This window comes from Coturnix japonica, chromosome 2 (assembly GCF_001577835.2).
Source record: "Coturnix japonica isolate 7356 chromosome 2, Coturnix japonica 2.1, whole genome shotgun sequence".
Classification (NCBI taxonomy): domain Eukaryota; kingdom Metazoa; phylum Chordata; class Aves; order Galliformes; family Phasianidae; genus Coturnix; species Coturnix japonica.
The window spans coordinates 38,345,340-38,359,248 of NC_029517.1; the positions used below are offsets into that span (position 1 = coordinate 38,345,340).

At 39.1% G+C, this 13,909-nt stretch overlaps 1 protein-coding gene across 1 annotated transcript in view; it reads left to right on the forward strand.

Moving 5' to 3' along the window:
* Nucleotides 1–13,909, forward strand: part of ATP2C1 (ATPase secretory pathway Ca2+ transporting 1) — an 85,384-nt gene that overhangs the window by 23,590 nt on the left and 47,885 nt on the right. Inside the window, exon 4 of the mRNA XM_015854047.2 lies at nt 3,582–3,852. Within this exon, the coding sequence (XP_015709533.2) occupies nt 3,748–3,852 (105 nt within the window). The 5' untranslated portion in view covers nt 3,582–3,747. The remainder of the gene's footprint in view (nt 1–3,581; nt 3,853–13,909) is intronic.

Sequence of the window (13,909 nt, forward strand, 5' to 3'; positions counted from 1 at the left end):
TGTGCCCACGTGAATGCCTGCACACAAAGATGTTACGAAAACTGAGATACATGTCATGCGTTGGCACTACACCAGTGACAAATCTATGCATATGAGAATCAGTTTACTGGTGACATTTTAAAGTCTTCTTTATATCTTTTTTTAAAAATGATCTTCTTTTTATACAGAATTGATGCTATCATTTGCATATGCTTAGGACTTAATAGTAATAGCCTGTAATTTCACAAAGTAGTAGAACAGCTGGGGTTGGAAGAGAACCCTGGAAATCATCTAGTGCAACCCATTTGCTCAAAGCTGAGTTAGAAAGGCTGCTCAGGACTGATCCAGTCAGGTTTTGTGTATGTCTGAAGTTGAACCTTTCTGAGCACCAGCTTCCAGTGTTTCATCACTGTTATAATTGAAAGGAGGAAGAAAAAATAATTGGAAATGCATGTATTTTGCTTTGTGCCCATTGCCTTTTGTCTATTCACAGTGTGCTGCTGGGAAGTCCGTCTTCTTCATTGCCCTCCCCACTCTCACCTCCAAATGCATAGGGTTATTGAAGCACATCTGTACGATCCCCCTGAGCTTTCTTTTCTCCAGGCTGAATGGTCCCAGTTCTCTCAGCCTTTGCTCCCATGACAGATGCTCCTATCACTTAATTATCTTTAAGTTTCTTTGCTGGGCTTGCTCCAGTATCCCCATATCTTTCTTGTACAGAGGAGTCCATAGCTGGCTCTTATATCTATCTACATACATAGTTTTCACCCCCAAAACAGAATTATTTGTCTCTTTTACAACAGAATCTGAGTGCTGTTTGAGGGCTGTAGCTGTTACTGATATATTTTTATAACTATCGTTGAAGGTTGTTACAATACAGAACAGATGTTGTCTAAGTGCTGTGCAAGAGCTGCTAAATTCACCTTGACTAATATCAGATGGTTTTGTTGAACAAGCAGGTGAATGCTATTCTTGTTGATACTGTACGGTTGCCATGCCAGGGCTGAGGGGCTTATTCTGTTGTTTGTTGTTTGTTGAGCACATAATGGATCACTGTTTTAATCTAAATTCAGTCAATTCCTAAATGCTTTTCTTTTCCTTTTAAGTGTATTGTGGCACAGGGAGCCAGTTTTAATAAAAACACTGTTTAAAACAGGAAGAAACTGTTCTTTCAGGCGTCAAAATGCTCACTTGGAATTTTTTTGTCACATTATTTTCAACTGCGGAAATGAGAAATTTTTCACTAGAACTCTCACACTAAAGCACCCTGACAGCTGATACAGTATGTGGAAAGCTGTCTTTGCTTTCCTTGGCTTGTTATTGCCTTCCTTGAAGGAAGAGTGGAAAAACATACCGCGGACTTGCTCTTGCTCATGCAAATTTTTCTAGTAAGTGAAGTATTGTACTGGCTTTCTTATTTCATCTCTTTGTTCCAGTAAGAGATTTGGAGAACTGTTAAAGAAAATGTAGAATTCTGATTTTGGCCAAGGCAAAGTTATGTACCAACTGGATGATGTCCTCCTTCCTTTCTAAGGCTTCAGACATCTGGGTGCTGCAAATATCTCCTTCTGTGCTCAGCAAGTACCCGCATGCAGCACAGGAGAGGTAGGTGTACATGTGGTTGCTGAGGCACAGATGTTAGCAGAGCCCAGAAGAAGCCTACTGACAAGAGGTCCTTTACTCTGGAAGAGGTTGGCTGTGTATTGCAGTACTTCACAGATGTGTCTTCTGCCTTGTATGATTTTTCAGTGAATGGCATAGAACTTAACACTGATCTTTGAGAAAAGTTAGATGCAATGCAGAACCAATATGTCCTAGCACTTGCCTGTCTTAAAAGAACTATTAAAACAAAGCAGAGCCTTATGCTTTCACCTACTCAGCTCCACTGTTTGTGGTTTCTGTCTTCAGTTTTACTACCATTGTCCTTCTGCTCCTGGTGATCCTGGCTTTGCAGAGTGCTTGCAATTAAAATTCTCACACTGTAATGTGTCACTGAGCTTCATAACATTTCCTTGGCTTCACAGCAACAAGTGTACTTGGCACTTTCCAGTGCTGACAACTGCAGATTTCCTCTGCAGCACTTCAGGTGCTTGGAGCCACACAAATGACAACAAATTCAATAAAGCACAGAAGAAGTGCTTCTTATGCAGCAAGGACTTGTACCAACGTGAGGGCAGGGGAAGGGTTGTGCGGAGTGTTTAAAATTGGTTTGCTTCTCTGGATGTGAGCAGTTGTGAGACTGGAAGATCACCTTGTAAGCAGGCTTTGTGCCATCCAAACAGATGGACTGAAGTACAAGCAGCCAAACAGTAATTTAGGAGCATGAAATGGATTTGTAGAAGGCAGGTTTCCAAGTGTGAAATGTCAGAACAGTTGCTTGTGTTAAGCCTCCAAACCTAAAGGGAAGGATATGTGCTAGTAGTGTGGGATGAGCTAACTCTGAAAACAAACATGAAAATCTGTTTTGGATCCTTTCCTGGACCCATTGAGAGATTTTTTTCTTAGCAGTGCTAAACTAGAAGGGATGAGTGGGAGAAGAATCCTGCAAAGCAATAATATTTCCCTACCAGATGGATCACTTTCCAGAAACTATGCTGAGAAAGTGAAGAAATTGTTTCTTTCACCTCCTGCAGATGCTGATGTGCAGGAGGCACAGAACAGAGCTCTGGCTGGTTAGTCTTTGGCATCTGTATTCAATAGCTTCAGGACAAATACTTTGGTATCAGCCAAGTTCTATGTAATGTATTATGGACAGAAATAACCTTAGTAAAACCTTAAAAGACTTTGAGATAATCTCTGAATAGCTGTGGAGTTGCAAGGATGTAATTGCACAGGTGTAATGGGAACCTGGCTCCTCTTGGGAACTTCTCTGCTCTAAAGATCAACAATGACAGAGAGATGAAAAGAAGAAAGAAAGAATCATAGAATGGCTTGAATTGAAAAGAACCACAATGATCATCTGGTTTCAACCCCCCTGCTATGTGCAGGGTCACCAACCACCAGACCAGGCTGCCCAGAGCCACATCCAACCTGGCCTTGAATGCCTCCAGGGATGGGGCATCCACAACCTCCTTGGGCAACCTGTTCCAGTGCATCGCCACCTTCTGTGTGAAAAACTACCTCCTAATATCTCACCTAAACCTCTCACTGCAAGCTCTGCTTTATATAAGCTTGCATTGTTATGCTCTGTAACAAGTGCCTTGCAGTTCCAGTTTAGGAAGTGGAGAATGAAAGAGTGCATTAATCTGGCTGAAATCCACATAACAGAATTGTGAGCAAAACAAAAGTGAAGTCAAACCATGCCGTTGGTTAAATACAGTTGAGGTGGTGGGGAGAAGTATGTGAGAAACAGGGGTTTCCTAACAGTTTTGCTGCAGCTGAAGAAGCTTTAAGGGGCGTTCATATTTAATCTTAGTAGCAGGATGAGTAGGAAAAATCAGCACCTAGTTACTGTTATTCTATTTTGCAGCTGAATAGTCTTAGCAGAAGTAAGACTATTAGAGCATGCTGTCAGCAAAATGATTTGCATTTGATAGCACTTCCCTCAGTCCTCCCAGATCAAACCGACGTTACAGCATTTTAACATTGGTCATTTGTTGTAGGCTCTGCATTTGATGTTTTGGTTTCCACCGGTTGCTCAGCAGAAAAGGACTACAGAACACCTGAAAATTGCTGTTCTTTTGAAAGAGACAGAAAACATGTATCCGGGCCTCAAATTCCTGATGTGGATCCTTCTTTAATCGTGCAGCAACTGCTATTGTTGAAATTATGGATAATCTGCTGCATAAATTGTCCTTCTATTTCATAATGTTTCCTGTCCATGTAATTTGGAAACTTGTATTGAGAGTGAAAGTCAAGAGGAGTCAAGAAAAGGTAAACTTATTTATTTACTTATTTTAAATTAAATTGTAGCCCTGTGGGTGACTTACCTATATCTTAAAATAAATGTCAGTATCTTGGAATAATGTCTATGCTTATGTTTTTATAATGGCTCTTAGTGGAAAACTGGCCCGGATAGCAAATATTTTTTGACTCTTAGGAAATTACTTGACACAAAACAGCCATGCTATGAAACCATAAGGATTTAAGTGGTCATTACTTGTCCTACTGGGGATCAGAAAAATCCATATTTCACTGTTTTCATGAGGCATTTTCAGTGCAATATCAGTTCATCTTGAATGATTTGTCTGCACCCTTATTGGCTTAAGAAATTGTTGGACTGGCTTTTACTTTTAGTACTGGAGTCTGCTTGTTACACTAAGGCAGATACATTCGAGAAAACGAATTCCTAAATATGCCTATAAAGCACAGCAGACTTCCTTTCTTATAGCTTTTCTCTTAGCCATCTTAGCCATAAGCCTTGTGTTCTTCTGTTCTCTCACTGCTCTGAGGACTTGGTTTCAGGCAATGCTGATTTGCCCAAGATGGGGTGCAGGGACTGATCAGCATTTGGGCTCTCTGTTTTACACATCTGTGTTAAATATAATATTGAATTCTTGGCAGCTGTGCTTGTAATTAGGTTTCTTAAATCTCTTTGATACACTGAGATTTCTTGACTCAAATGCAAAATGATTATCGTGAAGAGAACTGAACTTTATGAAGCTGCTGCTGTTACACAGTGAAGCAGAGGTGATTTTTGCATGTGGGAGGAAGAATGAAGCTAGAACAGGGTCATCGCTGATGATACGTGCTCAGTACTAAGCTATGTGATTAACATTAATAAGAAACCTATAACGTGAGTTGGAAATCTGCGTTCCCTTGAAATGTCTGGATTTTTTTCTCTTTTTGTGCACTAAATCATACTGAACAGCATACTTCCCTTAGCGAGAGGTCAGCAGACAAAAAAAAGGCACATTCCTTTAACATGACACATTTTGGAACTCTTTTTTTCTTTGTTTTGTTACATTAATGCCCGTTATTTTCTTCTTTACTCCTAATGTTTTTACAATGGCTAACAGCTCAAAAATGTGTTCTCCTTGGGTTTGGCCCATGTTGGCAGAGGTGATGCTCATCCAACATTAACATTTGCTTCTTTGACTCTACAAACATTTATGGGGTGGGAAGCACAGCTGAGCTCAGCAGGTTACCCAGCGTGGTGTTCAGAATGAGCTTTTATTACTGAGGATCCCATTCTTTTATCTAGCGGGGTAAGTCCTTCAGATTGTTTGCTCAATATTGGCCTAGTGCCTTGTAATAAATATTATCAGTGGATGACTAACTGCTTTTTCTTTGAGGTTTTGTTGCTGTTATTCTTGATATTCACCCATTATTGATCATGAAAGGTAGGACTCAAGAGAGCTAATAGGTCCGTGTTAACTGCACTGTTTTTGTGCACTGTTCTGACAGTCCTGTGCAATGCTCATTGCGCTGCTTGGACAGTCAATAGAGTTAAGTGGAAGATGTATGTGGCTTATAGATTTGAGTTCTTCAAAGGTTCATCTTCAAAGGTTCAGCTGATCTCTGGAGGATGTATAAGTCAGTTACAACTTGATCATCCACTGGTGGGGGCAAATGGTTTATAGAGCTACCAGTAACTTGTCACTATATTTAATAGTTCCATTTAGGATGTGAGTGTCTTCAGTGCGACATACTTCTGGTACAGCAGCTCCAAGCTGCTAGAGGAAGTCCATTTAATCAAACCAAGCATTCATGTAGCTATTAGACTGTTCATCCCAAAGCACAAAGCTTTATCAACATAAAATGGATTGAATGTGATACTTCTATTCATTTCTTTTACATTGCCTGATATTATGCAGTGAATGTAATGAGGCTTGTTGAATGACTGCTGTTCACTGTGATTTCCAGAAAACATATGCATCCTAGGAGACTTATCCACCAATCACACACATTAAAATGAAATATAATGTTAAAATATATGTAATGGCTTCAATCCCAGGTCAGCTTTGCAAGCTTGCTTTCATCAGTTGCATTTTACTCCAGAAACTAGACAGAAATAAAAATTCTGTTTACTGGTTTCTTATAAACTTTATGGGAATTGATTCTACATCAGTAAGATCATTGGCCAACAACTATTTTAAAAAACCTAAAGCTTTGAAACATGTTGTTCAGAACTAACAGATTCTGGAAATTACCACGAAGTCTTATAAAGTTCAAGAGAGAAACAGGTTATAGGAAGGACATGTACATGGTTAAGAACATCCAGACTTATACTAAGAAGGATGAACTCGCTTGCTCCAGGATATACACTAATCTATAGGGAGACTATTTCCATCCTGGCAGTGTGTTAAATCATTGTCTTCTTTCTGAGATCACTTTCTTCAGTCATTCATCAATGACCACATCAGGCCCAGGAGCATGGACTTCACGGAGTGTTGGTATGATGCAATACTGTACTTCATTTATGATCTTTAACATTTTCTCTTCTACTTTTAATTCAGTCTTGAAGGTGTAGAGCATAAAAACATGAAATCTTCTTGATGGGTTTAAAGAAGTGGTATGGAGATGTGTTTTATAGTTACTTGGTTGTTTCTTTTGGAGCAAATGACATCTTAACAGCTTAGTTGATTTTAGGAGGCAGTTATAGTTAAATGAAGCCTTTATCTTTACCTGTGTAGCTATTTCTTATGGGAATATATGTATTTTTAAAAAGATTCTTATCTAATTCTGTACACTGAAATTTTCCATTTAAAAAACTATGGTTAAATCCTTAGAAGGTATGAAGTATTTAATATTAATTCAGCCTGAGTAAGGAAATTAACAAATAAAACAGTGTCCTGCCATGTGAAACTGCCACTGACAGTTGAAATAATAGACTCATTTTTCCTGAAAAATAAGCGCCATATACAAATGGTAATGAAAGAATTTTGAAGATACAAAAAGGGATACACCAGAGAGAAGGCTAAATTATACTGTATGTTTTGATATGGTTACTGCTTCTTTCAGGGGGTGGAAAAAAAGAATTGCAAAGCCCTATGAATTTTAGTCTTGTAAGTGACTGCAGGCAATCCCAAAACAGCAAATGAACAGCCCTGGAAATGAATTTTCTTTAGTGACTATGTAATGGATTTGTGGTTTTAATGACACGGCAGACTAATCCCAGTCAACCCCATTCCTGGCTGTTGTTCACTCCCACTGATAAAGCCGGCGAATAGCTATAAACATGCCCATTATTTTCTTGTCAAACAAAAGACATATTACTTCAAGGTGTTTAGGAGGTCTCTCTGCTTACAACAAATACAGTGGAAACTGTATATGTGGTTTGTTTAATTGCGCATTTGCTGGGAGGTTTATATGCTTTCCTTGAAGAAATCATTTTTCAATTTATTTGGCAAAGCAAGAAATAAACTTTGCCTTTGATACTAGTTTGAATATACATGAATTAGCATCTGAGGAAATGACTTTTCAAGAGTATTCTAAGGTTACCTCTTTCCAAACTGTGGCAGTGAACTTGTGCTTCCTGTTGAAAGTGCCAGTTGGACCCAGACCAAACATTTTTGTGACAGAAACCACGGGACCCTTTTTCCTCTCTGTAATCAGCTTCCAAAGGACCTCTGACTAGCATTAAAAAAAATACAAGAACCACCATTTTGTTTTGAGAAACCACCAACTTTCCTGCTGAAACTTGCCAGCAAATAGACTGCAGCGTTTGAGGCATGGACTCAGATGTGAGCGATCCAAATTGTTTATTATAAGTTCTCACATTCCTTATATACCTTCACAAGCTTTTGTTTTCTAGCTTTCCCATCCACCCTTACACCTTTCCCAGCCACCTTTACATGTCAACAAAGCATTCTACAAAACACTTATCAACTGTCCATGCAGGCATATATCCAATCAGAGCTGTGAGTCCCTTCTTCTCCTTCTAGAGGTGTCCTGGATTCTCATGCCATTTATCTTGCTCCACAGCTGCTGCTCTGAACAGCTTTTCTTGTATTCCCACAACATTTCTTACAGCCTCACCAACCAACTCTTCTTTGGAATTATTTTTGAGTTACACACTGGACACGAATGCTAAAATAATTTTCCTACCTAATAGTTCATGCACAAGGGGGATATGATCAGTGAGCTGCTTCTTTTTTACATGAGCTTTAACAGATGGGGTTTGATCCTTGAGGGAAAACACTGAATGAGTTCTGAGAGTCCAGAACTGAAGTAGCATTGGATAATTTGTACGCTGCGCTTGGCATTGGGAGTATGTATGTCTTCAGCAATTAACCACAGCAGTTGCTTTGGCAGAACCCTTTGTGAAGGAAGTGAAATCTATCATCTGCCCCTCTCTTCCAGTAACCATGGAACACATGGGCAGGAGATTCTAATGAAAGTGAGATCCATATGATAGGAGTGTCTGTGCAGGGTTTGTAAGTTGCCTTAAGGTCTAAGCCTTAACAAAGTACAGTGCCTCCTGTGCGGACCTTCTTTTAACTGAGCTTGTCAGATGTTTGCTTGTCAACTTCTTTGTTCTTTCACTTACCTTTGTTTACTTCAAAAAGGATGGCTCTTCCCAGTTATATACTCAAACTCTTGTCTTCAAGTAACTATAGACGAGGCTCACAAAGGGACACTAGTCAGGTAGAAAAAAACGTTCAGTCTATGGGCAAATAGAGATTAAAGTGTACTTTTCCAACAGTTAACATTTGGAATAATTTACCTGCTGACAGATCTTACCCTGATAGTTTGGTTACAGGTTCTTATTAAGGAGATTTTGTATAGGTTAAATTGAGCTTGTAGTCTGTGTGCACAGTTTACAGGTAGAAGTTGTTACATGTACAATCAGCCTGCATAACAGAAATAATTCCTTACAGCTTTAAAGTCTACATTAATTAAATCAAAACAGGCCTGTTGAACTTTGTCTCTAAATGTGGTTACTATATGCCAGGCAACGTTAGTATAACTGAATCTGGCATACAAATTTGACGCACAGCTACAGAAACTATAGAACTACAGGCATTTTAAAGGACAAGTTTAATGCCCTTAAGTGACAACCCAAGACTTTTGCAAGGATCAGCTTTCCAAATGGGAAATGTTTCAGACATGTAGTCAGCCTGGGGATGGGATACTGCAGATGCAGCTCAAGGGCCTGAGTAGGACACATTACCCAGTATACAGATCTTCTAGCAACTTGTGCTGATACAGCTGTCACTTGATCTCTGCTCTGAGATTAACTACGTCCCATCACACATAAGTTAACCTCTAGCTGGAAGTGATGTGGCTGAAAGTTTGATTCCACTTATGGTTCTGATGTATATAGGAGGTGTATTCTTGACAATGTTCTAGCAGTGGCAATGCTTGTATTTTAGTAGCATTGGCTGTGGTAGACATTTTTGTGGTTTTTTTTTTCTAAGAAAACAAAATAATTGTGTCTGTGGGTCAGCTGTAGTCTGGTTTTGTGTTTCCTTTCCAATGATTTCTATGATATTTTTATTGTATCTGCCTCAGGTTTCCAGTAGAAGCTCTCTCTGACATAAGCAGGTATTACAAGTGACAGCAAAGAAATCTATACAGCTATTAATGAAAACTGCACTATTATGGCTTTAGACACATCGAGTTAAATCTAATGAATAGTTGTATACATATTGGTATGTAAAAGCTACGTGTATGTTAAAATTTAGCTGATCAAAGTGCTCTGCTGTCTTTGGATGACTAAGGTGCTAATGATAAAGTAGATAAACAGGGGGTTGCCTTGTTTCCTTAAAGAAACAATTTCCCTAGTTTCTCTTCTCCACTGCTCTGAAGCACAAAAAGTGCTAATTGACTTCTGTGAATCCCTAGGGTAGTATGTCCAGATCTGAAATGTTTTGCGATTCTCTGAGGTTAATGGATGCTGCCTGACATGATGGTGTTCAGCATGAGATAGCAAAACAATTCCTGTGTTCTAATATCTCATTGCATTTCACAGATTTATTTTGAAAAGTCTTTGTGTCTTCTCATAGAGATGGAGAGCTCAGGTCTTCGTAGTCACATTATCTTCTTCTAAGCTCAACTGGATCGGTGATTGAGGGCCCTACAACAGGAATCAAATGAGAGCATTCATGACTGAATGGCTCCTAATTACAACTACTGATTTGGGTTGAAGAGGGCATGCAGCAGGTTGGCTGTCACTTCTGAAATCCAGTACTATGGAAAACCCTGCCAGGATAAGCTGTGCGGTACCAAGCCCAATGAGTAAACAGATCCTAAGTTGGATTTTCACAGCATTATTTGAGTAACTGGTGGAGCATGGTGTGTAAACAGAAGTACGACAAGGATGGAAGGAAAAGATTCCAAAACTAAAATATTGCATTACTATGGTGTTATATTTGTGTAAAAAGGAAACAATTTGTTTTTAATTAAAAAATTCCCTCTGTCTCATCCCACTGCTTCCTTTGTTTTCATACTGTGAGTGAGTCCAACAAATAAAGATAAATCAGATTGTAAGGGACTTTGATGTTAGCACTTTCACTGCAGTGCAGACAGGAAAATCATCAAAATATAGGTAGCATTTGAAGTCCTGAAACAGTTTGTCAGAACAAATGGTTGTAGTTCCTGTTTTCTTAAGTGAATTTCTTCAGCTCTGTCCTACTAAACTATCTTATCACAACTGCTTTTTTCCCCTTAGAATTATATGAGGTGTGCTCTGAAAGTAATGCCTCCAATTTTATTATGTTTGCTCACAACATCAGAAGCAGGTGTTGGTGATACAACAGTAGAAGCTGAACCTTCCCACCAATACTCCATTACACTTAGTTGCTGTGTAAGAAATGGCAGCAGAGTGGCAGTCTGACAGAATGGTATCTGACATGGAAATGTGGATGAAGCAAAGGGGTGGAATGGAATTCCTCCATACAGATAAAGTGTCACCCACTGACATTCATCAGGGCTTGCTGAATGTTTATGGAGACCAGCCAGTGGATGTGAGCACAGTGGGAAGGTGTGTGGTGTGTTTCAGCAGTGGTGACTCTTGGGTCACTTTAGTTGGCACAGATCTTTACAAGCGCGGATGGCACGCAGACACTTGTTCATTGCTGGCATAAATGCACAGCTAATGGTGGTGACAATATTAGAGTTTTGTAGCTGACAATTTGCTCTACCAAGCAGTGTCATTTTGCTCTTTGTATCTGTTCTAGTTTCTGTGGAAACAAACAGGAGGAATTATTTTCGGGGTGACCTATATATGATATTTCTTACATGTGGCTTTAATGGGAAATTGTGGACTTTACAGGAGTTAGTCCATGGCTTAGCATGAGGCAGTTACATCTCAGGCCCTGCATCTATTTTTACTATATGCTTAATCTCTGGGAAACAATTTCCTGTTGAATTTTTAGAGTTTAAAAAGCTCCGCATGTGCCCAATTTAGGTGCACGGATCAATTATAAAGTGTGTGCAGCCTGTCCTATAGGGCACTATCAGATGTATTGAGCATCTGCTACAAGGATGTGTGGCATTCAGTAGCACAAGTACATGTTAATGCTTCCCTCCAGGAAATCAGATCGAATTATAACAGTCCCTCCCTCCCTTTTTTTTTAACCAAAATTTAAACAAATGAGGGCATGGAATACTCAAGAGGCATTAAAAATAATAAAACAACCTAGTTGAAAATGCTTATGAATAATAGAAATTTCAGTGCTGTCACTCACAACAGTTACAAAAATGACAGCCTTTCAAATTCTGATTTCTTTTCAGAGGAATTTCATTTAGCTTTATTCTTCTTTAGGTTTTAACTTTGATGCTTTCAAGCTTTTCTATGCAGCTACAAGGACATTTTTCAGCTCACACAAACACTTCCAGAAACCAGTACATAATATTAAAGAGTGTAAGATTAAAGCCCAGGAACTGAAAATGTTATTAATACAGAAGTATTACAGGAATTGGCCTTCTGGTTGTACCCTCTCTTTGGTATTAATGCTTTGCCACACTTCTTTCTTTTTGATCATTGCTTCGCATCCACTGGAAGCTTGTTATAGTCCACTACAGGCTGATCTCAGTCCTTAGGACAAAGGGAGGAACCTGACTTAGTGCTATCAGTCTTTGTCTTTCGCAGTAATGAGCAGTATTTGCAAGGAGGGCTAACGTCTAAAAACAGTTGCAGCAGTTCCATGTATAGAACTCAGAGGTGCTGGCTGGCACTGGTGCTAGAAACATTTAAACCTGACCAAATTTCACATATTTCATGAAGTAACTTGGAGCAATTACAGTGTACCAAGAAGATGCTGTTTGTGGAGGGCTAATTTTAAAGGCAAGGGCAGGATGTCATGCCACATCTATCTGGAAAGGCTGAATGGAATTACAGCCACAAGTGACTAGGCTGGCTCAGAATCACGTAGACTTGATAAAAACAAATTCTGCTTAAGGAGAAACGCCTTGTAAAGCTTATACATCTCCAGTGGACCTGGAATTTGTTAGCAAACATACACTAAATAGTTCTGCTTGGGATCAGAAGCCATTGAGTGAATGCATGTGGAAATACATGAAGTATTTTCTTCAAAATGTGCTTTCTTCTTTAATGAAGCAGCCTGGGACTTAGGGGGAAATATATACATATAAATATATAGTGTTTTTGCTTTTGTCACTAACATTGCATGTATTGCACAAGAAAATGTGATTTCAAAGGTTTTGACCTGTCTTAAAAAGGAACTCTTTTTTTTCTGACTGATTTTCAGTTTCTTTGGTTGTGTTTTTGCACTCATTGAGCTGCAACCCTGAAGCAGTATTTTGATGAGACTGTGTAGGATGTAATGGCTTAATTGCCACAAAGCTTAGTTTCTTCAAACCTAGTCAACTGTTCATGTGATTGTGAGAGCATGGCTTTGTATATAACAAATTCTATCAACAGGAAAAGCAGAAACACCAAGGTTGGCTTATTTACAGTCCTTTGTAATCTGACCCAGAAAGTAACAAATAGCAGCATCAGGGCATGCACATACTGACGATGTGATGCTATGTACAGATGAAGATAACTTGTCAAAACCAGAAAACAATTTGAAGTGAAAAAATGATGCAAGCTATCAAAGACGAATTCTTAAAATAACCCTTAAAATAACCTTGTGGGACCTTTACCTGCTGAAGAAAATTCTCTGGGAGCTCTTCCTTAATGGATGATTTTTCACAGGTCAGTGAGTAACGAATCAGAAATGGTTACAACTTGATGTATTTATTTATTTTAATTCGTTACATAAGACATACATATATGAACAGGTGTATACTTGATTAGACAGAAACTAAAGATAAGCTAATGATATAAACATATCTTTGATTAGCATAATCATAAATCTATATGAAAAAATATCATATCTGACATTACGTATTTAAATTATTTCTACCCGGTGTGTTATGATTAATATGATCTCATACTCATAATGAATTAATGCCACCTTATATCCTCTCATGACCTTAAGTGTGATAGAAAATATGTAAGACGTACAATAGAAATAACATCTCAATTTAGATACAAACAGACCCTGGGCTGTTTTCAAACATTACATATAATCTTTAGGATTACAGTTCACTTTGGGCTGAAAAATTCCAAACAGTGAAACAAGCTTTTCCACTATCTGTCATTGCCTATTTCTGAGGCCCTTAAATAGGGCTGCATCTGTAGAACTCCTCCGTAGATCTGGATTACGTTGGAGGCCACTAAAGATGGAACTGGAACTGCCGAATATTTTTACCAAAAGAGAAACTTCTTTTTTTTTCCTTCCGAACAGGCAGCTGGCATGCTGAATTTGTACGAAATGTCCCCCCAGCCAGATGGTAGGGAGGAGGGCATATGGTACCGGTTTCAACTCTTTTTAAATTAAATCCCCCTCTGGTGCTTCTTGGCTTGTTGCAGATGCACAGAATGCAGCTGACGTCAGTTCACTGATTTACTGGAAAGGAGAGGGGCACCTCAGGGCCCTCTTAACCCTCCCGTCATGACAGGCTGGTGGAATATACCCTCCCACTTTATGTGATATAGCTGCGGAGTTTATCCCTCCCAGATATAGCTGCGGAGTTT